The sequence below is a fragment of the Molossus molossus genome, unplaced genomic scaffold (genome assembly GCF_014108415.1).
Source record: "Molossus molossus isolate mMolMol1 unplaced genomic scaffold, mMolMol1.p scaffold_m16_p_1, whole genome shotgun sequence".
Taxonomy (NCBI): domain Eukaryota; kingdom Metazoa; phylum Chordata; class Mammalia; order Chiroptera; family Molossidae; genus Molossus; species Molossus molossus.
In genome coordinates, this window is record NW_023425344.1 from 1,708,826 (window position 1) to 1,734,066 (window position 25,241).

At 46.6% G+C, this 25,241-nt stretch overlaps 1 protein-coding gene across 8 annotated transcripts in view; it reads left to right on the forward strand.

The window, feature by feature from the left end:
• Nucleotides 1-25,241, forward strand: part of ADD1 (adducin 1) — an 88,403-nt gene that overhangs the window by 54,186 nt on the left and 8,976 nt on the right. For 7 of the 8 annotated variants that reach the window (XM_036275049.1, XM_036275019.1, XM_036275041.1 and 4 more), the window contains 8 exons: nucleotides 9,343-9,423; nucleotides 9,665-9,814; nucleotides 12,515-12,658; nucleotides 12,765-12,863; nucleotides 14,244-14,420; nucleotides 18,488-18,832; nucleotides 21,301-21,402; nucleotides 21,984-22,079. In XM_036275049.1, the coding sequence (XP_036130942.1) occupies nucleotides 9,343-9,423; nucleotides 9,665-9,814; nucleotides 12,515-12,658; nucleotides 12,765-12,863; nucleotides 14,244-14,420; nucleotides 18,488-18,832; nucleotides 21,301-21,402; nucleotides 21,984-22,079 (1,194 nt within the window). The remainder of the gene's footprint in view (nucleotides 1-9,342; nucleotides 9,424-9,664; nucleotides 9,815-12,514; nucleotides 12,659-12,764; nucleotides 12,864-14,243; nucleotides 14,421-18,487; nucleotides 18,833-21,300; nucleotides 21,403-21,983; nucleotides 22,080-25,241) is intronic. The other variant, XM_036275056.1, reaches the window with a different exon arrangement.

The following is a 25,241-nucleotide window of genomic DNA, read 5'->3' on the forward strand; positions in this document are numbered from 1 at the left end:
GTGAGTATTGGGTGGGATAGTAACTGAATGATAAGGAGTGGTGTCTGGTCCCATCTCTTCTTCTTTTTTAATCCTCACCTGAGGATAGTTTTTTATTTATCTTCAGATAGAGTGGGAGGGAGAGAGGGGGAGAAAAAGGGAGAGAGAGAAACATCAAAGTGAGAGGGACACATTGACTGGTTGCCTCCTGCATGACCCGACCAGGGCCAGGACCAACTGCAACTGAGCTACGTGCCCTTGACCAGAATCTAACCCATGACTCATTGGTCCGCAGGCGACGTTCCACCACTGAGCCAAAGTGGCCAGAGCTGGTTCCACCTCTTCTGTTTAGGAGAAGGGGGAGCCACTGAGCCAAATCGGCAGGGTGAGAACAGTAGTTCTTTAAACACCTTTCTTGCATGCTAACTTAATAAATTAGTGTATACCAAACATAGGCAGTTTTTAAAATCTTTTTTATGCCTAAAAACTTAAGAATGAAGCTGTTTTCTTTCCTTCTAGCTCTTATTTTACTTCTTTAGTTACTCCAATTTTTAGCCATTTTTCAACATTATCAGGACCTCTTTTTTTTTAAAGTTCATTCTTAAATAGATGTTTACTGGGTGTCTGCTGTAAATACTTATTATTCTGTACCAAACATTGTTCAAACTCTGAATGAAACATGCCCTGCCTCTGTGGATCTTCCCTTTTATCCAGTCCATCAGCCCCTAATCACTCCCTGTGTTGTCCAGCTGGAATTCATGGTCCGTTGTCTCAGGAATACTTTACCAGCACCAGCCTTCCCTCTCTGGACCTGAGCAGCCAGATCCCCTTGCAGAGCCAACGGCAGAGCCATTGGCCTTCTGCATAGATCTGCAGCCCTGGTCTCCAGAGGACCCACCACACTGCCTGGCAGCTGTAGGACATGTCTCAAAAGCTCACTCAGACTTCCTGTTTTTTCTACTCCTTAAATTCCTACTCTCCTTCACCCAGTAAGTGACCATGTTGTGTCACAGAGAAAATGAGAACAACTTACTGGTGTAAGTCGATCTGAACCCTTCTACACTCCCGATCACCTGTCACAGTGTCCGTGCTAATGGCCAACCCTGCTCTAGAATTCCATCCCCTTCTGCCTTCTTCAAGTCCTAATTCATCATCAGGTTTCGGGGGATTTTTTGCTCTTTTGGAAATAGCCTCATTGAATTGCTTTCTTCCTTTGACTTTTAAACGTGTTCCAATATTTGTTTTTTCATTTAATTTCTTTTATTGGGCTGTTTTATTTATTTATTTATTTATTTTTTATCCTCACCCGAGGATATTTTTCCGTTTTTTGTACAGATAGAATGGGAGGGAGAGAGAGGAAGGGAGAGAGAGAGAAACATCGACGTGAAGGGACACATCGAGTGGCTGCCACCCACACGACCAACCAGGGCCGGGGACAAACTGCAACCGAGGTATGTGCCCTTAGCGGGAACCGAACCCGGGTCTCTCTGGACCGCAGGCCGACGCTCTAACCGCTGAGCCAAACTGGCCAGGGCTATTGGAATGTTTTAAATTATTAATATAGTTCCTGCTTATAGTAACAAGTGTCCCTTGCACAGTTGTCTGAAGAAGAGTTGTAACCCTGCCAATACTCTCCTCTCCCCTGAGGCAACCAGTATTAGCAGCCATTTAGATGGTCTTACCCTTTTCTCCATACTATGCACACACACACACACACACACACACACACACGTGCTTTTTACATGTGGATTCAACCCAGTTCTTAGTTCAGCTCCTTTCTGGACTCTAAGGAATGCTAAACCTCTGAGGTGGTCTGGAGCCCACCTTTGTGACCAGTACACTGTGCTTCTGGGATAGGATGTGTATCTTTGGCAGAGATACTGATTTTCAGTGAGTGACCTTAAGATGTGTGACATTAGAGTTAGTTCCTTGTACACAGAGAAGAGATATTAGTCGTGTGGGAAGACATGCGGGAAAGCTGGTACTAACTAGTCCATCGGGGACTAGAAAACTGAAATGTCCTTCTCTCATTTATCACTTTACATCTGTATTTAGCCCTTTTTCTTTGCTTCAGACTCAGAAAATCATGTATTTTAAACTTTTCCCACTAAAATATGTAGCTCTGTTAAACACACTCTTAGAAATAATGTTAAGAAGAAAGAAGAAGCGAACGAAGAAAACGTGATATATATATTTATTATAGCCTTATCGAATAGTGAAAAATTTTTAGAGTCTAAATATCCAACAGTAGATGGACATAGCTCAGTTATTCAACATCAGTCTGAGGGAATGTTATACACCAAAGACCATGTGAAAACATGGAAACAAAAGAATGATTATTATAAAAGAGAAAATACACAATATATAGTTTATAGTTGTGTGAATTATATATATATGTATATATATGTACACACACATATATACACACACACAAAGGATAAAGAAGTGAATAAAAATGGCTGTGTGGTATTTTTTATTTTATTATTTTTTAAAATATGTTTTTATAGAGTTTTAGAGAGAGGAAGGGAGAGGGAGGGAGAGAGAAACATCGATGAGAGAGAAACATTGATCGGCAGCCTCCTGCACGCCCCACAATAGGGATCGAACCCATAACCCGGGCATGTGCCCTGACTGAGAATCGAACCAGTGACCTTTTTGGTGCATGGGACGATGCTCAACCACTGAGCCACACCAACTGGGCTGCAGAGTATTTTTTATTCTTTTTTTTTTTTTTAATCGTCACCCAAGGATATTTTTTTCCATTTATCTTCAGATAGAGTGGGAGGGAGGGAGGGAGAGAGAGAGAGATAGCAAGACAGAGAAACATTGATGTGAGAGAGACACATCGACCAGTTGCCTCCTGCATGACCCTGACCAGTGCCAGGGACAAACAGCAACCGTGGTACGTGCCCTTGACCAGAATTGAACCCTCAACTCTTTGGTCCATGGGCCGACGGCTCTAACCACTGAGAAAACTGGCCAGGGCCGTAGTATTTTTTAAATGTGAGACCTGATAGTATGCTTTTAAAATTTATATGGAAGATAAAAGACCAAGAATAGCTATGACACTCCTGAAGAGCTAGGTAAGGAGATTTTTTCCCCTACCAAATGTCAAACTTACAGTGATGCTAATTAAAATAGTCTGCACTGGGCAAAAGAAGAGACAAATAGACCAGTGGAACAAAACAGAAAGCCCAGAACCAGATCTAGGAGAGTCAGCACTGCAGGTCAGTGGGGGAGGGTGGACTCGCCAATAGTGGATGCTGGCACAGTTGGATTGAAAACAGAATTGGACAGCTGTGCTGGAGCCCTACCTTACACTATATATTCTCACAAAGCAATTCCAGTGAATTAAATGTGAAAGGATTAAATGTGCAAAGTAATACGTGAAGAATTTTAGGGTCTATATAGGTGAAAATCATTGACCTTTTTAAACCTCTGACTTAAGGAAAGATGTCTTAAGACATAAAAGCACCTGTCAGGAAAGATGGATGAATTTGACTACATTAAAATGAACAAATTTTTTTATCATTAAAAGACACCACAAAGAAAGTGAAAATAAAGCTAAAACTTGCACGATTTTACTTCATAGGTATCCAACAAAAAATTAGATCTAGAACAGATGAAGAACTGTCAAGAAAAAAAAAAGACAGCCTGGTATAATATGGAACAAAAGACAAGAAAGGAATTTCACAGGAGAAATAAGAATGGCTTGCTCTGGCTGGTTTGGCTCAGCGGTTAGAGCGTCACCCCGCGGACCAGAGAGTCCCGGGTTGGGTACTCTAAGGGCATGTACCTCGGTCACAGTTTGACCCTGCCCCAGTTGGGGCCATGTGGGTGGCAGCCAGTCGGTTGATGTTTCTCTCTCTCTCTCTTCCTCTCTCTTTCTCTCCCACTCTGACTGAAGATAAGTGTAAAAATGTCCTTGGGCAAGGATAAAAAAAAGAAAGAATGAAAGAAAGAAGAATGGCTCATAGAAATATGAAAATTTGCTCAATTTATTTGTAACCAGGAAATTGTACATTAAAATCACAATGGAATACCATTTCCCAGACATTCGGTTTTAATTTTTGAAAAAGATGGTTGCAGAACCACAGAACTATCATGTTCTACTGGTAGGAGTGTACTTTTTGTTGTTGTTGTTGTTAATCCTCACCCGAGGACATTTTTTCATTTTTAGTTTAGATAGAGTGGGAGGGAGAGAGAGGAAGAGACAGAGAGAAACATCGACGTAAAAGAGACACATTGACTGGTTGCCACCCACACAACCCAACCAGGGCCAGAAACAAACTGCAACCGAGGCACATGCTCTTAGTGGGAACCAAACCCGGGTCTCTCCAGACTGCAGGCCAATGCTCTAACCGCTGAGCCAAACCAGCCAGGGCAGGAGTGTACATTTAATTAGGTCCTTTGGAAAATAATTTAGTATCACCTCCTACTTTATTTCATGGAGGAACTTGCACATGAACACGAGTTCCTAACATTGTTTTTTTTTTTAATCCTCACCTGAGGACATTTCTCCATTTTTTGTTCAGATAGAGTGGGGCGGGGGGGGGAGGGGGGCATCGATGTGAAAGGGACATCACCCGCCACCCGCACGACCCAGCCAGGGCTGGGGACGAACTACAACCGAGGTACATGCCCTTAGCGGGAACCGAACCTGGGTCTCTCTGGACCATAGGCCGACGCTCCAACCGCTGAGCCAAACCGGCCAGGGCCTAACATTGTTTTTGATAGCAGAATGGAAACCGTGTCCATTGACGGGAGAATGGCTACATAAATTGTATGTTCATCCATGTATACTATACACATGAAAATGAGTGACAGCTACGAACATTGTAGTCGGGAGGAGCCTTACAAATTATGTTGACAGCTCAATAGAAAACAATCCGATCAAAAAATGTGCAGAGGACACGAAAAGACCTTTCTTTTTTTTTTTTTAATTCTCACCCGAGGACATTTTTTCATTTTTTGTTCAGATAGAGTGGGAGGGAGAGAGACGAAGCGAGAGAGAGAGAAAAACATCGACGTGAAAGGGACACATTGAGTGGTTGCCACCCGCACGACCCAACTAGGGCTGGGGACAAACTGCAACTGAGGTACATGCCCTTAGTGTGAACCAAACCCAGGTCTCTCTGGACCGCAGGCTGACGCTCTAACTGCTGAGCCAAACCAGCCAGGGCAGAAAGACCTTTCTTTAAAGAGATTGCACAGATGCCAATAGACATATGAAAAGGTGCTCAACATCACTTATCTTCAGAGAGATGCAAATCAGACCACAGCGAGATTCTCCTCACCTGTCAGAATGGCCACCATCAATAAATCCACAAGTGTTGTCAAGGTTGTGGGGAAAAGGGAACTTTCTGGTGCCTTTCGATGGAAATGCAGACTGGTGCAGCCACTGTGGAAAGCAGTATGTAGGTTTCTCAAAGAATTAAAGATAAAACTACTATAACAATACAACAATTTTACTTCTGGGTATTTATCCAAAGAAAACTAAAACATTAATTTGAAAAGATATATGCACCCCTATGTTTATTGCAGCTTTATTTACAATAGCCAAGACGTGCAAGCAACCTAGGTGTCCGAAGAATTGGTGTGTATATACAATGGAATATGACTCAACCATAAAAAGAATGCAATCTTGCCCTGCCGGTTTGGCTCAGCGGATAGAGCGTCAGCCTGCAGTCCAGGGAGACCTGGGTTCGGTTCCTGCTAAGGGCATGTACCTCGGTTGCAGTTTGTTCCTGGCCCTGGTTGGGCCCTGCAGGAGGCAGCCACTCGATGTGTCCCTTTCGCATTGATGTTTCTCTCTTCTCTCTCTTCCTCCCACTCTATTTGAACAAAAAATGGAAAAATGTCCTCGGGTGAGGATTAAAAAAAAAAAAAAATGAAATCTTGCCATTTGCAACAACATGGATGGACCTAGAGGTTATTATGCTCAGTAGAATCAGACAGAAAAGACAAATACTTTATGGTTTTAATTACATGTGGAATCTAGAAGAAAATAATTTAGAAAATAAAACAAAAGCAGATTCATAAAAACAGAGATCAAAGTGATGGTTACCAAGAGGGGAGGGATTGGAAGGATGGATGGAGAAGGTGAGGGAATTATGGTGAAAAATACTGTGATGAGTTTGCACAGTGACAGATGATGACTAGACTTAGTGGGATGATCACATTGTAAGGCATGAAAATGTCATCACTTATATTGTATACCTGAAACTAATATAACTAATATATTGTATATCAAATATACTTAAATAAAATGTTGGAAAAAAGTTGACTGCAAATTACATAGAGTATGATTCCAGTTATATGAAGTTCATAAAAATAAAAATTAGACTATATAGCTTAGGGATGAATAGATATAAAGAAAAGAAAAGAAAGTGCTTAATACAATTCAGGAATGTGGTTACTTCCAGGCTGTGGGGGGAGAGAAGTGGAGCTTCAGAGACACTAGACCTATTTCTGAAGCTGGTTGAAAGGTCCATGGGAGTGTGATTTCTTTCCTTTTTTTTTTTTTTTGTACAGACAGAGTGGGAGGGAGAGAGAGAGGGAAACATCGATGTGAAAGGGACACATCGAATGGCTGCCACCCGCACGACCAACCAGGGCCGGGGACAAACTGCAACCGAGGTACATGCCCTTAGCGGGAACCGAACCCGGGTCTCTCCGGACCGCAGGTGGACGCTCTAACCGCTGAGCCAAACTGGCCAGGGCTCTTTCCTTTTTTTAATCTTCACCTTAGTGCAGACATGGTTAGAGAGAGGAAGGGGAAGAGAGAGAGATGTGGGAGAGAAACATCGGTTGGTTGCCTTTTGTACATACGCCAACCGGGGATTGAACCTACAACCCAGGTATGTACCCTGACCAGGAATCGAACTGGCAACCTTTTGGTGCATAGGACGATGCTCAACCACTGAGCCACTCCAGATGGGTGGGTGTGTGCTTTCTTACACTTAAATTGTACACCCATCCTCTAATGCTCTATATGTATGTTTCAGAATAAAAACTTAAAGTAAGCAAAAACATCTGACATTTAATTTTTTCTTATTTTCAACCTTATTTTTTTTTCATTCCAACTAATACACAAAACAATTCCTTGTTTTATGTTTTGTTTTGACCTAACTTGGGAATTGGGGCAATTGTGTGGCTTTATTTTATATAATTAAAAAGATCAGCCTGTTTTTTTAAATAAAGGAGCAGACTAGAAATGAAAAGCCTGGCTAACTCTGCATTAGTGGGAAGGTTTTAGGAAAGGTGGTACCGTGTGTACATATTGAGACAACTGGAAGAGAACCCAGAGTTAGGCAGTAGGTGTTTACAAGGAGCAGGTTCATTGTTGGTGCTGGCTCTCTATTGGTGCTCCTACACTATCCGTGACAGTATGAGCGAGGCTATGCTGTTCATTGAGCTCTTCAGCGGGAGTGCAAGCCGGTCGCCCCCACATGTGGGTCAGGAGCCCAGGGTGCCCAAAGAAGCAGAGCCCGTCTTGGTGGAGCTAGGGTTTCTTTTGTTTTTTTTTTTATCCTCACCCGAGGACATTTTTGCATTTATCTTCAGACAGAGTGGGAGGGAGAGAGGGAGGAAGAGAGAGAGAGAAACATCCACATGAGACACATCAACTGGTTGCCACCCACATGGCCCCAATTGGGTCCTGGGACAAACTGCGACCGAGGTATGTGCCCTTAGCAGGAACTGAACCCTGGACTCTCTGGTCCGTGGGCTGATGCTCTAACTGCTGAGCCAAACTGGCCAGGGCTAGGATTTTTTTTTTATATCCTCACCTGAGGACATTTTTTCTTTTCTTTTTTTTTTTCTTGTTCAGATAGAGTGGGAGGCCCTGGCCAGTTTGGCTCAGCGGTTGAGCATCGGCCTGAGGACCAGAGAGTCCCGGGTTCGGTCCCCGCTAAGGGCATGTACCACCAAAAAAAAACCCAAAAAACAAAAAACAAACAACAGATAGAGTGGGAGGAAGAGAGAGAGAGGGAGAGAGAAATGTCGATGTGAAAGGGACACATTGAGCCAAACCAGCCACTCAAGGATATCTTTTTACTGATTTTAGAGAGAGAGAAATATTGGTTGATTGCTCCCTGTATGTGCCCCAACAGGGGATCGAACCCAAAACCTAGGTATGTGCCATGACTGGGAATGAAGTCCGCAACCTTCTGGTGCATGAATGACACTCCACCCCACTGAGCCAACCATCCAGGGCATGAAGTTAGGATTTTGACTAAAGCCTTCTATGACTGGTGCCCAGTAAAGGCTGCTGAGAGAACCAAGCAAGTTCAGCAGGAAGGCACCAGCAGTGGGACAGTCTCAGCTGAGAATTAAATGGTAGATAGAACTGGTTCTATATTGTGTGCTAGAAACTGTGGGAAGGCAGGAGAGAACTGTTAGTGATTGGGTCTCCAGCTTGCATGCTGTACCCCAGCCTGAGGATGCTGGAGGTGCTCAGGGACTGCTAAATGAAGAATTGAGGATGTGGTGTGCATCCCTATTACTACAGCTGCCAGACACACCCTATGTGTTTTCTGCTCCACCACAGGAAGCTGACTGAATGCCTCAAGGCCTTTTCAGCAAACAGCAAGCTCCACCTGCCTGACCCTAGACACAATTCTTTTTTTTTTTTTTAAATCCTCGCCTGAGGACATTTTTTTTTTCCATTTTTTGTTCAGATAGAGTGGGAGAGAGAGAAGGGAAGAGAGAGAGAGACATCTACGTGAAAGGGGCACATCTAGTGGTTGCCACCCGCACGACCAACCGAGGTACGTGCCCTTAGTGGGAACCCAACCTGGGTCTCTCTGGACCGCAGGCCGGCGCTCTAACCCCTGAGCCAAACCGGCCAGGGCAAGACACAATTCTTAGCCCAAAGGCATTATAAAAATGAAACCGAATTTCTTGGAGGGCAGGGCTCTCCTTTTTCCTGCTTTATTACTAACGTGTGTATGTTACAGAGTACGTGCCTACTCTGTTTGGGAGGAGTGGAGGAAAGGAAACTGCTGGAGCACACAAGCCACAGAGACTCTGAAAGTGGTCAGGCAGCAAGGAGTTGTGCATTCTCCTACAGGTTTTGAGTACTAAAAACAAGCTGTTTGACTTTTAAAAAGTAACTTGGGTTTTCATTGTCACATACCTGAGGAGGAACACATCTTTGCATGGGCCACTGTCTTGGTTGCCACCCGGTTTTTCTCTATAAAGGTAGTTATGAATGTGACCAAGGTGTACTTTATGCATCTGATAAATTACTACAATAAATGCTGTATTTTGTATATATGTTCAACAAACCCGAGTTTGTGGCCTGAAAGAGAGGTAAATAATTTCAATTGGATATCACACTAACTCGTCCTGTCCCCACAGACTAGAGTGAGCTCCGAGCAGGAACACTTCCTCATTGTACCGTTTGGGCTTCTCTACAGTGAAGTGACTGCATCCAGTTTGGTAAGAATGTCCTTTTCCTCTTGAGTGTCATGAATGTGTAGGTCACACTACTTAAATAAACCCTTCTAATCCTGTCAGGCATAGAAAACCCAAGAAAGACGAGAAACTCGGTGTTTTGTGTAATTAACTCAAAAACCTCTAAAATTAGTTATAAACACTTTAAAATGCGATTTAAATAATTTTTAGTTAGGGTAATTTGAAGTCCTTTTGACGTTGGAATTTTTTGGTTTCTTATTTTCAGGTGAAAGTCAATTTCCAAGGAGACATTGTAGACCGCGGAAGCACTAATCTAGGAGTGAATCAGGCTGGCTTCACGCTACACTCTGCTATCTACGCTGCAAGGCCGGACGTGAAGTGTGTGGTCCACATCCACACGCCGGCAGGGGCTGCGGTGAGTGTGGCTGCAGCTCACTGCAGTGTGAGCGCTGTCTGGTGAGGCCTGCAGGTTTCCCTGGATGTGCCTCTCATTTGCAGTAAGTCTGTACCCTAACTTTATTGGGTTAGAAAAGTGTTTTGCTCACTAAATTCAACTTTCTTAAGAGAAAGGGGTTTATATACTGCAAAACCCAAGAGACTGAAAATGCCCATTAGATTTGCAAATCAGGAAATTAGAGCCTGTTGACTGAGGAGGTCAGATCTGAGCGTGATCAACATGGTGGGGAGTGCAGAATGACAGCAGTGACTCCAGAGCCCTTTTGGAGAGGAGGGAAGGCAGGTGGGTGGGTAAGGGTGCTGTGGGCTCAGGGGAGGGTCAGTGGTCTAAAGGAACTGGAGTGTGCTGAGGTGCTATGGGGACAGAGCCAGTGGAACCCAGGCTGGATTGTGCCTCAGGGAATCAGAAGAAGGCGCAGGAGGGCACAGTAGTGCAGGATGTGGAGAGCTGGCCTCCAAGTCTAAGTCTACAGCCCCCCAGGGGCCTCCCCTAGCCCATCATCCTGCTGTGATCTGCTGGTGCGCACAACCCCTGATAGTGAGCCCTCTCAGTGTGGAAACACATGTTCGGGTTGCTGGTACAGCTGTGTGAAAGCGGAACACTCTAGAATTATCTGGAGTTGGCTTCTTATCACCATTTTAATGACTTTATGGGATTGTTTGTACAACAGGTGACCTTACTGATTCAGTAATACCGAATTTTAACCTTTTGATGTTTTGATTTGTTTGGATGAGGGATAGCTCTAGTCTATTTTACTTTGAAGATAATGGTTCTTGGTGTTATCATCAGTTTTTTGATGTTGTTACTCCTCACCTTGGGATTTTAGATAGAGTGGAAAGGAGGGAGGGGGAGAGAGAGAGAAACATCAATGTGAGAGAGACACATTGATTGGTTGCCTCCCACACAACCCCAACCGGGGCTTGGGATCGAACTTGCATCCCAAGCACATGCCCTTGACTAAGAATTGAACCCAATACCCTTCAGTCTGCTGGCCGACACTCTAACCACTGAGCAAAACTGGCCAGGGCTCAACATCAGTTTTATTAGATATAGTATTCTCTGAAGGATGTGATTTTTTTCGTAAAACCCAAGAGCTATTAGAGGTATCTAACAGCAACAATGTAATTTGTTTTTAAAATTATCACAACTTTTTTTTTTTTTATCCTCACCAGAGGACATTTTTCCATTTTCTGTTCAGGTAGAGTGGGAGGGAAAGAGAGGAACAGAGAGAGAGAGAGAGAGAGAGAAACATCGATGCGAAAGGAACACATCGAGTGGCTGCCACCCGCACAACCGACCAGGGCCGGGGACAAACTGCAACCGAGGTACGCGCCCTTAGCGGGAACCGAATCCGGGTCTCTCAGGACCGCAGGTCAACGCTCTAACCGCTGAGCCAAACGGACCAGGGCTAAAATTATCACAACTTTATAAGGAAATTTTTTAAAGTTGATACTGTGAAAGGCATGAAATATAGCATTGTCTTTTTTTGTTTTGTTTTTTTAATCCTCACTCGAGGATATTTTTCCATTTATTTTCAGACACAGTGGAAGGGAGGGAGGGAGAGAAACATCGATGTGAAAGAGACACATCGATTGTTTGCCTCCTGCACAGCCCCGACCAGGGCCGGGAACCAAACTGCAACCCAAGGGACGTGCCCTTGACCGGAATTGAACCTGCAACTCTCTGGTCCACAGGCTGATGCTCTAACTGTTGAGCCTAACTGACCAGGGCGGTATTGTCTTTTTATTTTTATTTATTTATTTTAGCAGAAACATTTAAAAAAAATTTTTTTTTATTTATTTTAGAGAGAGAGAAAGGGAGAGGGAGAGAGAGGTAGAAACATGGATGAGAGAGAACATTGATTGGCCGCCTCCTTCATGCCCCCAACTGGGGATTGGGCCCTTAACCTGGGCATGTGCCCTGACCGGGAATTGAACTGGCGACCTCTTGGTGCGTGGGTCAATGCTCAACCACTGAGCCACACACTGGCCAGGTGGTATTGTCTTTTCAGATTAACTTTTCTGCATGGAATTGTTACACCTACAGACAGATATTTGATTCTTTGGAGCCTATTAATCTGGATTTTAGATATAGGACCTTAAAAATTAGCATATTCTAAAGTCAGTTTGGGAAATTTAAGGAAACTTAAGGACTGTATGAACAGTTAGATTTTTTTTTTTCTTAAATAAATGTAAAGAAATTATAGAGTATAATTATCCTAAACTTTTGCAAATTTGCCTTCATCTGACTTTCAGGTGTTTTGATCCCATCTGCAACCTAAGAGGAGAAGCACATCAACCCTTAGAGCACTTCACGTCCCGTTCTTGGCAAGGCCGTGGTGCATTCAGAGGGAGCTGCTGTCTGTCCTGCATTGATCGGGCTCCCCTTAGCTTTATGTCTGAGCTTATGCGGCATTTATTGGCACTGTGGGAGAAATCCAGATGTGGAATTTCTCTTGGTGCTCTCCCAGCTTAGTGATAGCTTGCGTTTTTAATTGTACATTGGTAGTAAGCCCCAGAAGTCAGAAGTAACAGTTTTGTAAAGCTCATGGGTTCATCTATTTCTGAGAAGAGAACAAGATTAACTCTGTTCTTTTTTATTTCTTTGAGGAAGCATCAGTCAGCATGCGCCCTACTCAGTGGACTGCTTGTTTTCTAGGTCTCCGCCATGAAGTGCGGCCTCTTGCCCATCTCCCCTGAGGCACTTTCCCTTGGAGAAGTGGCTTATCATGATTATCATGGGATTTTGGTTGATGAAGAAGAAAAGGTTTTAATTCAGAAAAATTTGGGGCCTAAAAGCAAGGTCAGTAGCCATGTGATCTGATATTTAAATTATGAAGGGAAAAAGGAGCAAGGGAAGTATCAGTGTTCTTGACTAGCTCCATGGAACTTTCATGTTTCCTGCTCAGGTTCTCATTCTCCGGAACCATGGGCTGGTGTCCGTCGGAGAGAGCGTTGAGGAGGCCTTCTATTACATCCACAACCTTGTGGTTGCATGTGAGATCCAGGTAAGTGGTGCCATTCCATCTGCAGTTTATTTAGATGTTTTCAGGGTTCCCATTATCTTCTGATACTGGTTTTGTAGAGTTGAGTCTTTGAGCAATCTCTTTGCCACATCTGAGCTCATGGGTGTGGAACTCGACCAGGGCAAATGCCATTTCACCGATTTAGGTTGGCCGACGGTAATTTTTTATTTTTCAAAAACGCAAGTCACTACCAGTTATGGAGTCCTGGTGTTCCAGCCCCGGTATCAGGTGCTTTACATGTACTATTACATGGTATTCGTTTGCTATTTCATGGCACTCTTTTTGAAAAAAACAGGTGCAGAGAGCTAGAGACTTGCCCATAGTCTCATGGCTATAAGTGCCTCTTGCACCAGCTCTGCTCAGCCCCAGGCTGGTCCTGTCTGTTGCTCTGACTTGTGTCTTCACAGTGGTGCTTTCCCCACTCTGCACTGGATGCTTGTGGAAGGAGCTTTGTTTCCACTGCTCCTCCAAGTGAGCGTGCCCAGTATTGTTGTTGGGCTAAAGAAAAACTTCTGAAATAACTGTATTATAAAATTTATCATGTAGGTGTTTATTCATTTACTTTAAACATTTATTGATTTTTAGAGAGAGGAAAGTTGGGGGAGAAAGAGAGAAAAAGAAACAGAAACATTGATTTGTTTTTTTATTTTATTTATTTAATTTTATTTTTGTTACAGATATTTCTCCTTTTTTACCCCATTGACACCCTCCTCCCCATCTCCCTCCCTGCCCCGTCCCTGGCTTTGTTGTCCATGTCCATTGGTTATGCATACGTGCATATAAGTTCTGTGTTATCTCTTCCCACCCCCCAACCCCCCTCTTCTGAGGGTTGTCAGTCTGTACCCTACTTCCGTGTTTCTGGGTCTACCCTATTCCTCAGACTGTTATATTCATTATATTCCATATATAAGTGAGATCATGTGGTATTTGTCTTTTTCTGCTTGGCAGAAACATTGATTTGTTACTCCACATATTTATGCATTCATTGGTTGATCTTTTTTGGTGGGGGTATGTGCTCCTAGCAGAACCAGACCCAGGACTCTCTGGTCCGCAGGCTGACGCCCCAACTGCTGAGCCAAACCGGCCAGGGCCATTGGTTGATTCTTGTATGTGCCCTGAGTGGGAGTAGAACCCACAACCTTGATGTATCAAAGCGATGCTCTAACCAACTGAGCTACCCAGCCAAGGCTGAAAAGAACCCTGTAATTAGTCTGTCATTGTCCATCCTACAGTATTCATTCTTAGACTCAGTGATTTGATTTCTTCTGAAACCCTCATTTCTGTTTACATGATTTCTCAGTCATCCAAGTCCTGTGCTCTCAGTAAAGGAGCTCAACTGTAATGTTTGTTTGTTTTAAAAAGGTTCGAACTCTGGCCAGTGCAGGAGGGCCAGACAACCTAGTCTTCCTGGATCCTGGGAAGTACAAAGCCAAATCCCGTTCCCCGGGGCCCCCAGCAGGGGAGGCCACTGGATCGCCTCCCAAGTGGCTGATCGGTGAGCAGGAGTTTGAAGCCCTTATGCGGATGCTTGATAACCTGGTAAGAACATTGCTACCACTTGATGAGAAGGTTTTGTTCTAAAGCGTAGTTGTTGTTGTTTTTAGGGCGAGTGAGTGAGGTGGTGGTGTGGAGTCACTGTCCTCGGGCACTATCTGAGTACTTACTCCTAAAAAAACACCAAGTGGCACCAGTTTAACTTCTAAGCTAAATTGTGATAAAGGACAGAGTGAGGACTTCTTGTCTCACTTTGCTTTTATTTATTATTTTATTTAATACTATTTTTCTTTATTGATTTTAGAGAGAGAGGAAAAGAGAGGGAGAGACAGACAGAAACACCGATGAAAGAGAACATCGATTGGCCACCTCCCGCATGTCCCCTACGGGGGATTTGGCCCACAACCTGGGCATGTGCCCTGACTGGAATAGAACTGGCGACCTCTTGGTGCAGGGTCGACGCTCAACCACTGAGCCACACCAGCCAGGCGTCTCACTTTGCTTTTAAAGATGGGACAGAAGCAAGGACCCAGCTGGCTCTGCCTCAGGCTGCTGGGTAACTGACTCTTGGAGTGAAGGGTGGTTCAGCGCCCTTCGTCCCACACTCGTGCTTTCCAGAGGGCTTTCTGAAGCAGCTGGCGAGTGTTGTTTGTTGTTTGTGTTAACAGTGACTTCTAGCGATCTGGAGCCAATTACTGTGTTCCATAGATATTTGCTACTGATTTACTGTGTGGGAGACCCTCATCCTGACTGCAGGGATCCCGAGCCAAGCCCAGTACAGACGCTGTGTGGTGACACTCTGGCATGGTAGGGATTTTGTGTATACGGGGCAGGATGTGGTCTGTGTTGAAGGTTTCAGTGAGGGACTTCATCCTTTTGCATAGATCAGAGAGAAAACCTTAGGTAGAAGATGTCACTTGGAGATGACCTCAAGGAGAAGTAGAAACGCCATAGGCTGAGTTAGGGGAAGGAGGGCAGTCATGGAAGAGGCCACAGCAGCACTGAAGACACAGTGGTGGGGACAGGAACATGCCTTTCAGGTCCGTCTCTGACTCTGCCAGGGTCTTTACTTATTCAGAACAAGGCCCATATGGGCAGAGCCACCACACTATAAGACAGACAGCTCTGTAATGGGGCCCTTTTGTGCTGCGCGATCACCTCATAGATGGGCTTTGGGAGAGTTCTTGGTGCACGTGAGGGCCTGCCTTGGCAGTGTGGGGCAAGGGAGCCCTACGAAGGGCTGCAGTCGTCGTGTGGCTGTGCTGGTGCTCTAGAGGGCAGCCCTAGCCCCAGGGGGTCACAGTCCAGCCTCACATAAGACCTGACTTTTGGGACAGGTCATAGATGGGATGGTTAGCTGCAGGAGGTTTAACTTTCCTGAAGATTTTAGAACCCAAAGAATTCATGGATCTGATTCAGGGTGTTCCCAGGGGCTAAGTGTCCACAGGAGCGGATTTGGTCAGTGAAGGAGCAGTGGGCAGAGTCTTCCATAACTTCTGAATTCATTTGCTCAGTAAAGATGGGTCACATTAACTGGCCATCTGCTCCTGAGCCTATAGCCATGAACAGGTTACAATTCTTGCCCTAGTCAGGGAAACAAACAATTCGCAGATGCAGCCCAGCACCAGTGATCTGTGGCCCTGACAAAGCGCGATGAGAGCTGCGTGGGCCAGGACTGGTTAGGGACGCAGGGAGAGGCACAGAGCTCACCAGGAAGATGGAAGGAGCAGTTGGAGTAAGGTGGCAGACCACGGTAGTGTAACCTCAGGAAAGACACACCTGGAGAAGGTTTGAGAGGGGCAGCAGTGGCCCAGGCAGTGTCACTGGGAGTTAGACACCTTCGGGACCCCGCACTGTGATTAGTGCTGAGGTGGCCCAGTCCAACAAACCCTTCTTCTCTTTTCCTGGCAAAACTTTGACGCTTCACTCTCCTGCACCTGAAAGTCCATGGGGAGCAGGAGAGAGCACAATCGTCAAGAACAGCAGCCACCCCAGCTTGTGCACTCAGTGTAAAGGGAGAGGCGAATCACTGGGCAGCAGCTCTGGTTTGATAGTGGAGGAAGCTAGAGGGTGAAAGACTCATCTGCGCAACACTCATCCCAACAAGGCTGTTTTAGTGTGTCCTTCAGATGCACAGGTTATGTTACTGTTTCTGTGGAAGCAGGCCATATGGTTTATGAGAAATAAACTGGACAGCGACCACTGATCACAGGCCAGGAATCAATGAGCATTCTGATCAGTTATATGTTTGCTAATCATCAAGTAGATTAGAGAGTAGCTAACCTCCACTCTCAGTTAGCACTGTGATTAGTCGTAAGTTTGCTAACTGTTGAGTAGCTTAGAGAACAGCTGAAGATCCTCACTCTGTAAGTTCATTTCAATATACACACAAGAAATGCTAAATTGTTTCCCACAAAATCAAGATAAAATTTTAGTTTCTCAAGGAAGGGGTGAATCCATATTTTTACCTAAGCCATATAGTAGGTCTGAGTCTGCGTATTGCCTCTAATTTTGGTTTGACAGTATTTAAAGGGAAGAATAAAGATGAAACCCACACCATGTGAGGGTAAGATCTGTGGAGTCCTGGGTGGTTTATCCTGAGTCATGGAGATTACTTGAAGTCCTGGCTGACTAAGCAAGAAGAAACTTGAATTAATAAGTCGTGTATTTTTCTGAAGGTAGTCTTTTTATAGCTGAGTTGTTATCTTTTATTAGTCCTCAACAGAGCATGGGCAAGCTCATAAATGGAAAAATGGCCAATACAGACATCTGCCTATCTTCCTGAGGACAGTTACGTAAACGGCCACCAACAACTCCATTTGGGGATTATTATCATTAAAAAATGTATTAAAGGAATGGTAGGTAATGAATGTAGCTCTGCAAAGAAAAGCATCCAGAGGGGAAAGGGGATCCCTGGACTGAGAGGAATGGGAATGTTTCTGAAATAGCGGCAAGCAGAGCGCAAGCCATGGCTCATGTAACCAACCCCCCGTAAGCCCTTCAGAATCGGCGCTCTGGCTCTCCTCTCGACGCTGCTGTGGATGACTTGATCCAGACACGAAGCTGTGGGTCGGCAGTGCAGGGACAGCTGAGCCACAGGCTGAGCCCAGGTGGCTGGCCTGGGTTTACAAAAGGCTCATCTGGGGAAGGCCCCACTTCCAGGCTCTCAGGCAGTGGGCAGGAGGTGGGGACCATGAGTGAGCCACCCTGAAGTCTGTCTGCCTCACCACCAAGTGCTAAGCATAGGGTAGAGGGGTGGTACCCCACCCTGGCCTTGAGGATACTGCCTGTGGGGGTGAGCAGGCAGGCTGGTGCATACAGTGGTCCAGTAGGGGATGCTTCACAGCAAAGTAAATGGCTACAAGGCAGAGTAGAGGGTTTACCTTGAATGTCTAAGTTAGAATTAAGGGTAAAGTTATTTTACCTAGAATCAGTTGTCATGAGGTGGACTTATTTGGTCTTTCCTAGAGTTTATCATGATATCTAAACTGTGACTTTAGAGGTAAAAATATTAAGTAGGTTGATTAGTATAACCTGTACTTTAGCCAGCATCAATTAAGGCCTATTTTAAAAAATGTTAAAACTTTTATTGAAATACAATAAACAGGAGAGTGTACCTATTTGAGTATTCAATTTATTAGTTTTTAAAAACTGAACACACTGTGTACTCAGCACCCAGATAAAAAGCCAGCACCAGCATCTCAGAAGCCCCACCCCCAGGGTGACCCAGTCCTGTTCCATGTAAATGAGATGAGACAGCACATCCTTTTCCATTTGGTTCAATTGACAGCAGTCTCAGGTTGCACCCGGTGTTGGGATTTATTCTCATTGCCATTTCCTAGTCCATGGTGAGTGCACCCCGTGCCACTCTCGACGGGCTTCTGGGCTGGTTCCAGTCTGGGCTGTCAGGAACGGGGCCGCTGTGAGCACAGAGTGCCTTTGTCTTGGTGACGTATTCGAATTTCTGTTGGGCACGTACCTGCCAGTGGAATTGCTAAATTGTAGGGCGTGTGTGTGTGTTCAGCTTTTGTAGGTATTTCCACACAATTTTCCATAGTGAAACTCTGTTTTGAGACGAATATTGACTGTCTTTCATTCTCTTTGGACTCCAGGGTTACAGAACTGGCTACCCTTACCGATACCCGGCTCTGAGAGAAAAATCTAAAAAATACAGCGATGTGGAGGTTCCTGCTAGTGTCACAGGTTACTCCTTTGCTAGTGACAGTGATCCGGGCACTGGCTCTCCTCTCAGACACAGTTTTCAGAAGCAGCAACGAGAGAAGACAAGATGGCTGAGCTCTGGCCGGGGCGGCGATGCCTCTGAGGAAGGGCAGAATGGAAGCAGCCCCAAGTCGAAGACTAAGGTGTGGACGAACATTGCACACGATCACGTGAAACCCTTGCTGCAGTCTCTCTCGTCCGGTGTCTGCGTGCCAAGCTGTATTACCAACTGCTTGGTCTGTGCCTACCTTACTGTTCATAGTTAGATGATGTAGAGCAAGTTGGGTAGCTGGGGCTTCGGAGGCTTTGGGAACCAGCCCTGCTGACCCAGATTTAAGGCGAACCTTCCCATTAACCTTCTACAGCCAAACCCACATCCACTTTTTGCATCAGCCATAATACAAGTAATACTGTCTGCTTGAAACTGCTTAAGATGCATTGTCCCTCTCCAGTGATTGCAGCTTTACCTAACTGCATACATAGCAAAAGTACCAACTGACGTGTGTATTAACCTAAACCTAGGAGCTGCCATTTAACTCAAATTGTACTTGAGGAATCTTAATAGTTCATGCACCAGAAGGTAGTTCAGTCATAACCTGTTTGTTCAATGCTCTGAACTCCAGTGGTTCGTAAGTCACTAAGCTGTTCTTTAACATCCAGTGTTTTCTTAAGCAGTTTCCCCTCTGGGCTCACGGTGTTTTCTCGGCTGCCCAGGTCCTCTCTTGTTAGCTTCCCCCTGCTTCTGTCCCAAAGCCTCCGAACGCTCTCAGCAGCTGCCTCCTGCATGGACTGTTGCATGTGAGTAGACGGCCATCGCGGAGAGTCTTCTGACTCCTGCTGGGTGTGGCATGACCCAAGTGCAGCGCAGGCCACCGCAGGCACCAGCGCTGGTTGCCGCCAGCGTGCTTCCCGCCTGTAGTCACCCGGCCCCGAGCCATCCTCGAAGTCTGGCACTCAGACGCCTCTATGAAGACGGTCTTCATGGCCCCCAGCCTGGCCTGTGACAGTCCCCCTGCTCCTGCAGTGGAGCCCTGTGAGCACATGGAGGCAGGGACAGACCCACCTCTGCATGACTAGTTCGGTAGCGCGGATGAAAGGAGGTCAGGCACAATGGGCACCCAGTAAGAAAATGGGGCTTCCTAGCCCCTCATAACAGTCTCTTACTTTATAGATGTATTGAAAAGAAAGTCCTGTCCTCTCAAGTGGTTCTGGTGTTTTCCTGAGGCACGGTTGGTGAGAGCCTCTATGCCCCTAAGCAGACATGCCACCCATATGGGCAGAAGCTCAGCATCTGAGCCTGTCCCTCCTTCCTGCCTCCTGCCCTCCTGCCTTTTTTCCCTCTGTCCCTCTCCCTTTTTCCTTTTTCCGTGTTATTTGTTTTGTTTTCACTGATTGTACTTGTTAAAGGGAGTGGGCCTGAACGACTCTGCGGCTGCTATCAGCATGTGGTGCCGTGGACTGTGCTGAGTTTTTCCGAAGTGTGTGTGTAGCAGCAGCTTTGAGCTACATGTACTATTAGTGTGAAAAAGTGTGATGTTCTTCGGGTGTTTTAGTCAGTGCTGGCATGGAGGGAGACCTTGGTCAGCACTGGAACGGGTTCCTTGTTCCGGAGTAACACGCCTCGTGCGTGCTCCCAGGTTGGTCCACTCACTCAGTAATTGTTTCAAGTTTGCAAATGCGGTCAAACTCCTGAGGTTGCTGTTTTCATTTTTTGACTGAAAATTGTCTTTAATGAAAGGCTGGAGTTGTTTAATCGGAAGATGACGTCAGTGAGTACCTCCCAGCTCCATGCCCATCGCACTCCGTCCCGGTGGCTGAGCATCTGCCGCTCCTGTTGCTTCAAGTCTTACGGTTTATGGCTCTCTTAGTGCCTCTTGAAAATACTCTGAAAAGCATAACATTGCTCTCCAACGTGGGCTTGTTTTAATGCTCAGTGCCTACTCATGCCTGAGTTACAATGTGATTCAAAAGGGCCTATTTAATTGGAGATCCAAAATAAAACAGGTGACAGGCACAGGTGCTGACAGTATGCACTGATACCTAAGACAGCCTTCTAGTAAGGATCACAGCGCTTCAAGTTCGTTTGGGATATTTTTGTAACTCTCAAAGTTCAAAGTTATATAAAATATTCGACATCAGCAAATCTTCCAGGTGCGTCAGCCATCATTCAGCACTCTTCTTGGGTTGAAAGAGCTGTGCCGACAGCGCATTCCGATGCTGTAGTTCATTTTAATGTGAGCTCTGGTGATGCCCACTCTTGCTTTCTAGTCCCCAGTCTTCCGTCCCTCTGGGCAGCACCTCACATCGCTTTCCATGACCCTGTCATCTCATGCTTCCAGCTGGCTTTGGTGTTGACGATGCTCAGAGCGGTGAACCAATGTGCTCTGAAGGGTCCCCACTGGCTAGTACACGGGAGTTATGGGAACAGCTCCTTCGTCAGCCTGTGTCAGACCTTAGATTTTAGCTGGGCTTTCTAAATGGCCCTGGCTGGTCAGTCATGACTCTGGCTTTCACCATTCCTGGTTTCCGTCTGGATGTGCCCCCTGCCCCATTCGACTGCTGTGGTGGCACAGTGTGGTCATTGGTTCATTCTCTGTGATGTTCAGTGCATGACCAGATATGAGATAAGTTGGACAGATTGGATGTTATGGTGTCACTTATTGCTGATCCAATTCTAACCTCCCGACTCTGCTTGATATTACAGTGGACTAAAGAGGATGGACATAGAACTTCCACCTCTGCTGTCCCTAACCTGTTTGTTCCACTGAACACAAACCCGAAAGAGGTCCAGGAGATGAGGAACAAGGTGCGTGCTCTTTTGTGGGAGGGCGGAGGCTGCCGTGGGTGGGCAGGACAGGGTGCACTTGCTGTGGTCCAGGGCTTCTGCTGCCACCATTATGCAGCTGAGGCCACCTCTGCACTGCTTCTGCTGTTGTGTTAACAGGCGTGTGAGCAGCAGGCGGCTTGGGGCCCGTGGTTCTTGCACTGCGATGACACAGCAGGGCAGAACTAGTCTGCACAGCCTGTCCCTAGCAAGCAGAGCCTTTGTCCTGACTTCCAGGGTTCAGTAGAGAGCTGTGAATGTGTAATTTATCAGAACATGAGACCTCCCGTGTTCACCGTGTCCCGATAAGATGGACACATAGGGAGTATTCCCCTCGAGTGAGTGCTTCCTCAAGTGACCCAGAGGGGCAGAATATAGGAATGGGTCCTCCCGCACCTCAGACCCACGCATTACTGTGTGGCAGGACCAGCCCCATCCAGCAGTCAGGGTGGTCACGCAGGACCAGTGGGGCCAGGGGCAGGTGGGAGGTGTGGCTGGCACGTGGCGGTGGGGTATGAGGTGTCTCTGTGCCATTGATGTGTTTTCCTTCTTGCCATCCTCAGATCCGAGAGCAGAACTTACAGGACATTAAGACAGCCGGCCCCCAGTCCCAGGTTTTGTGTGGCGTGTCATCGATGGACAGGAGCCGCCTCGTCCAGGTGAGAGCTCAGAAATTATTTTTGTAAGTTGAGAGAGAATGAGTATGAGGTACGTGTTCTAGGCAACCAGTCTTTGTTGAAGACCATCATGGTCAGATATACTAGCTGCTGCCCCTGAGCTGTAGGCCGAGCACAGGCGAGCCGGCGAGTCCCTCCCACACGCTCCTTGCGGTGCCTGCCTGTGTGGGGCTGGCTCCGTGCTTGGGGACTGGCTCGCCCAGTTGCAGTGCTGTGCACCATATAAAATGCTAGATGAGGGGGCTTGGGGGACTTGTATCTGCAGCGGAGCGCTGCTTGGGGAAGGTGGCCACAGAAGGTACTTGTCACTGTGGTCCACAGTGACCCACATTTCTATAAAGGGACAGTGCCTTCGGGTCCATTGAAGGTACTGGTGTAAGTAGTTGCACTGAAGCCTTGCACATGACTACAGGGTAAGAAATTGTCCTCCCTCTTCTGACTGGCCAGACGTGGTCCTGGTCCTGTGGTCTGTGCTTGCACGTGGCAGCGCCACCCCACTGCCTTCCTCGTGATGGCTGTCTGTGCTGCATGCTCTCAGAGCACCGTCCTGTGCACCCGGCTGGTACTTTAAGCTGGGCCTGGGGCTCTGCTGACTCAGTTTACTGTTGCAGGACGCACCCCTGTCTGACTGCACGGAGACAATCGAAGGGCTCGAGCTCACAGAGCAGACCTTTAGTCCAGCTAAATCTCTCTCTTTTAGAAAGGTACTCACTGCCTGCCCTCCACCGCCTGTCAGCACGCGCTGCCTTCTGCGCCTGTCCCTCACCTGCCTGCTCCCGCTGCAGTGTCCTGGTTACCGCGCGGCTGCACACGGCCTCTGAAGCACCTGTGCGATGGTGCAGGCCCCGCCTGCCTGCCCGGCTGTTATTGAACATGTGTCTGAGGTTGTCTTTACAACTTCCAGCATTCTGATTGTTGCTGAGAAGTGGCAGTCCTAGCGATGGGGTGCTTTTCTGAGGTTCTGCATGGGACTTTGGTTAGTGCTGGCGGTGCTCCCGTGTGACCTGCTCCCTTCGCCTGCTCAGCTGTGGCTGTGGATGTGATGAGCGTGCCATCGGAGGTGGTACGATCAAAAGATTGATTTTAGAGAAGCGGGAAGCCCTTGTTGATGAAATGTGTTTAATTTGACCTTTAAAGTAAAACCTAGATACTTTTTTTAATGTTGCAAGGGAGAAAAAGACTTGTGAAAATTCAAAACCCAAAATTATTATTCTCCAACTACACCCATACCTAAAGTGTTCAGTAGGTGGGAAATCCACCTGGTATAACGTGCCCAGGTAGGAGACCTGCCTGCTCTGAGCTCTGAGGCTGCCGGTGTGCAAGACCCGGAGCCAAGGGCAGAGGGCGGCTCCAAGGGTAGGTCTCAGTTGTTTACCCTATGTCCAGAGGGTGTGCTCAGGGTCTCTCTCTCAGTTAACACTCCTCCAGTGACAGGCAAGTATCATTTATCCATGTTCCAGTTGCCAGAGAAGCAGATTTGCTCCAAATAGTCTGTATTCCTGTGTGGAATCCTCACAAATAACATTATTTTGCTTATTTATGTATTATTTCTATGGGTCCTGTTTTCTCGTCTTTAAAATGTACTTCTAGTGACCATTCTTTTTTTTTTTTTTTTTTTAATCCTCACCCGAGGACATTTTTCCATTTTTTGTACAGATAGAGTGGGAGGGAGAGAGAGGAAGGGAGAGAGAGAGAAACATCGATGCGAAAGGGACACATCGAGTGGCTGCCACCCGCACGACCAACCAGGGCCTGGGACAAACTGCAACCGAGGTACGTGCCCCTAGCGGGAACCGAACCCGGGTCTCTCTGGACCGCAGGCGGATGCTCTAACCGCTGAGCCAAACCGGCCAGGGCTAGTGACCATTCTTAGAGAAGCTTCACAGTGCATGGAAGGGAGACGGCCTCCTGCTCCTGTCAGCTTGTTTTCATGCTTCCAACCTGTGTGATCTTGTTAGCGTCGCATTCTTCTCTGTCAGGTGTGTTGAGTCCGTGAGTCATGGGGCTCACTGAGTGGAGTTGCCCTCCAGCTTTGTGGGTAGAGCCGATTCGGACAGGCTCTTTGGCATTAGATTGCTTTTGGTGGTTTCTGTTTGTTTGTTTTTTAATTTTTTATTTATTAATTTGTTTTTGTTACAGATATTTCTCATTTTTTCCCCATTGACACCCCCCCCCCCCCGTCCCATCCCCAGCTTTGTTGTCTGTGTTCATTGGTCATGCATACATGCATGTAAGTTCTGTGGTTCATCTCTTCCTCCCCAAACCCCCCCTCCTCTGAGGCTTTCTGTTTGTATCTTTAGGGCTGCCTACCTAGAAGCAGACTGGTCAGCTGTATTAAAGGCTGCTGTTCTGGCCAGTTCCTCATCCAGTCACAGTGCTGGTTTGCTCTGTCCAGCAGTGCTCAGGCTTGAGTGTGCGTCAGGCACCTGTGAGAATGTGTCATGGAGTGTAGACGTAGGCCCCTCCCCAGCTGGCGGTAGGAGTGGGATTCCTGGCCAGTCCCATGTCCTTCACAAGTCGGAACACCAGACTAGACCCTGTGAGTGCCGTGTCCAAGCGAGATCAGCAGAGGAAGCCACTTGGCACTGAGCCCAGCTGAGGAGGTCCCTGTGCATAAGTTCCTATTCCAGCTTGTGTTTTCCCCACCACCCTATTCACGGGTGCTCACAGTTGCACCCTTGGTCTTTTACCCACGATAAAACATATTTCATTTTGGTGGTGAGAATGTACTTTGATTCCTCTCATGTCCTTGACTAGGGTTGTCTCTGTGTCTTTGTGTGTGGACCACAAAGCACGGATCCCGGAGCTCCTTCTGGAAGGTGCACTGCTTGCTGGCAAGTTGAACTTCTTGAGCAGGTGCAAAGGACTGTGCTTGTTAATGTACTGAAAATGCCTTCTGCCAGGTGAAGCAAGTGTGCAGAGACTTGCTCTCCCGATTGAGTACCTGAGGAACGGGTGTCTGGGACTAAGGAAGTTGGTGCTTTCCTGGAAGGACTTTCCTTTGCTTCCATCTGTCCCTTGGCTTCTAACAGTAGAAGGGGCAGCGGGTTGCCAGCCATATTCCCTACTCCAGTGTCCAAGGGAACAGGAAGTCCAGACGAAGTTCTCTTGACTCAGCATTGTGCATGCCAGTACGTGGCTGGA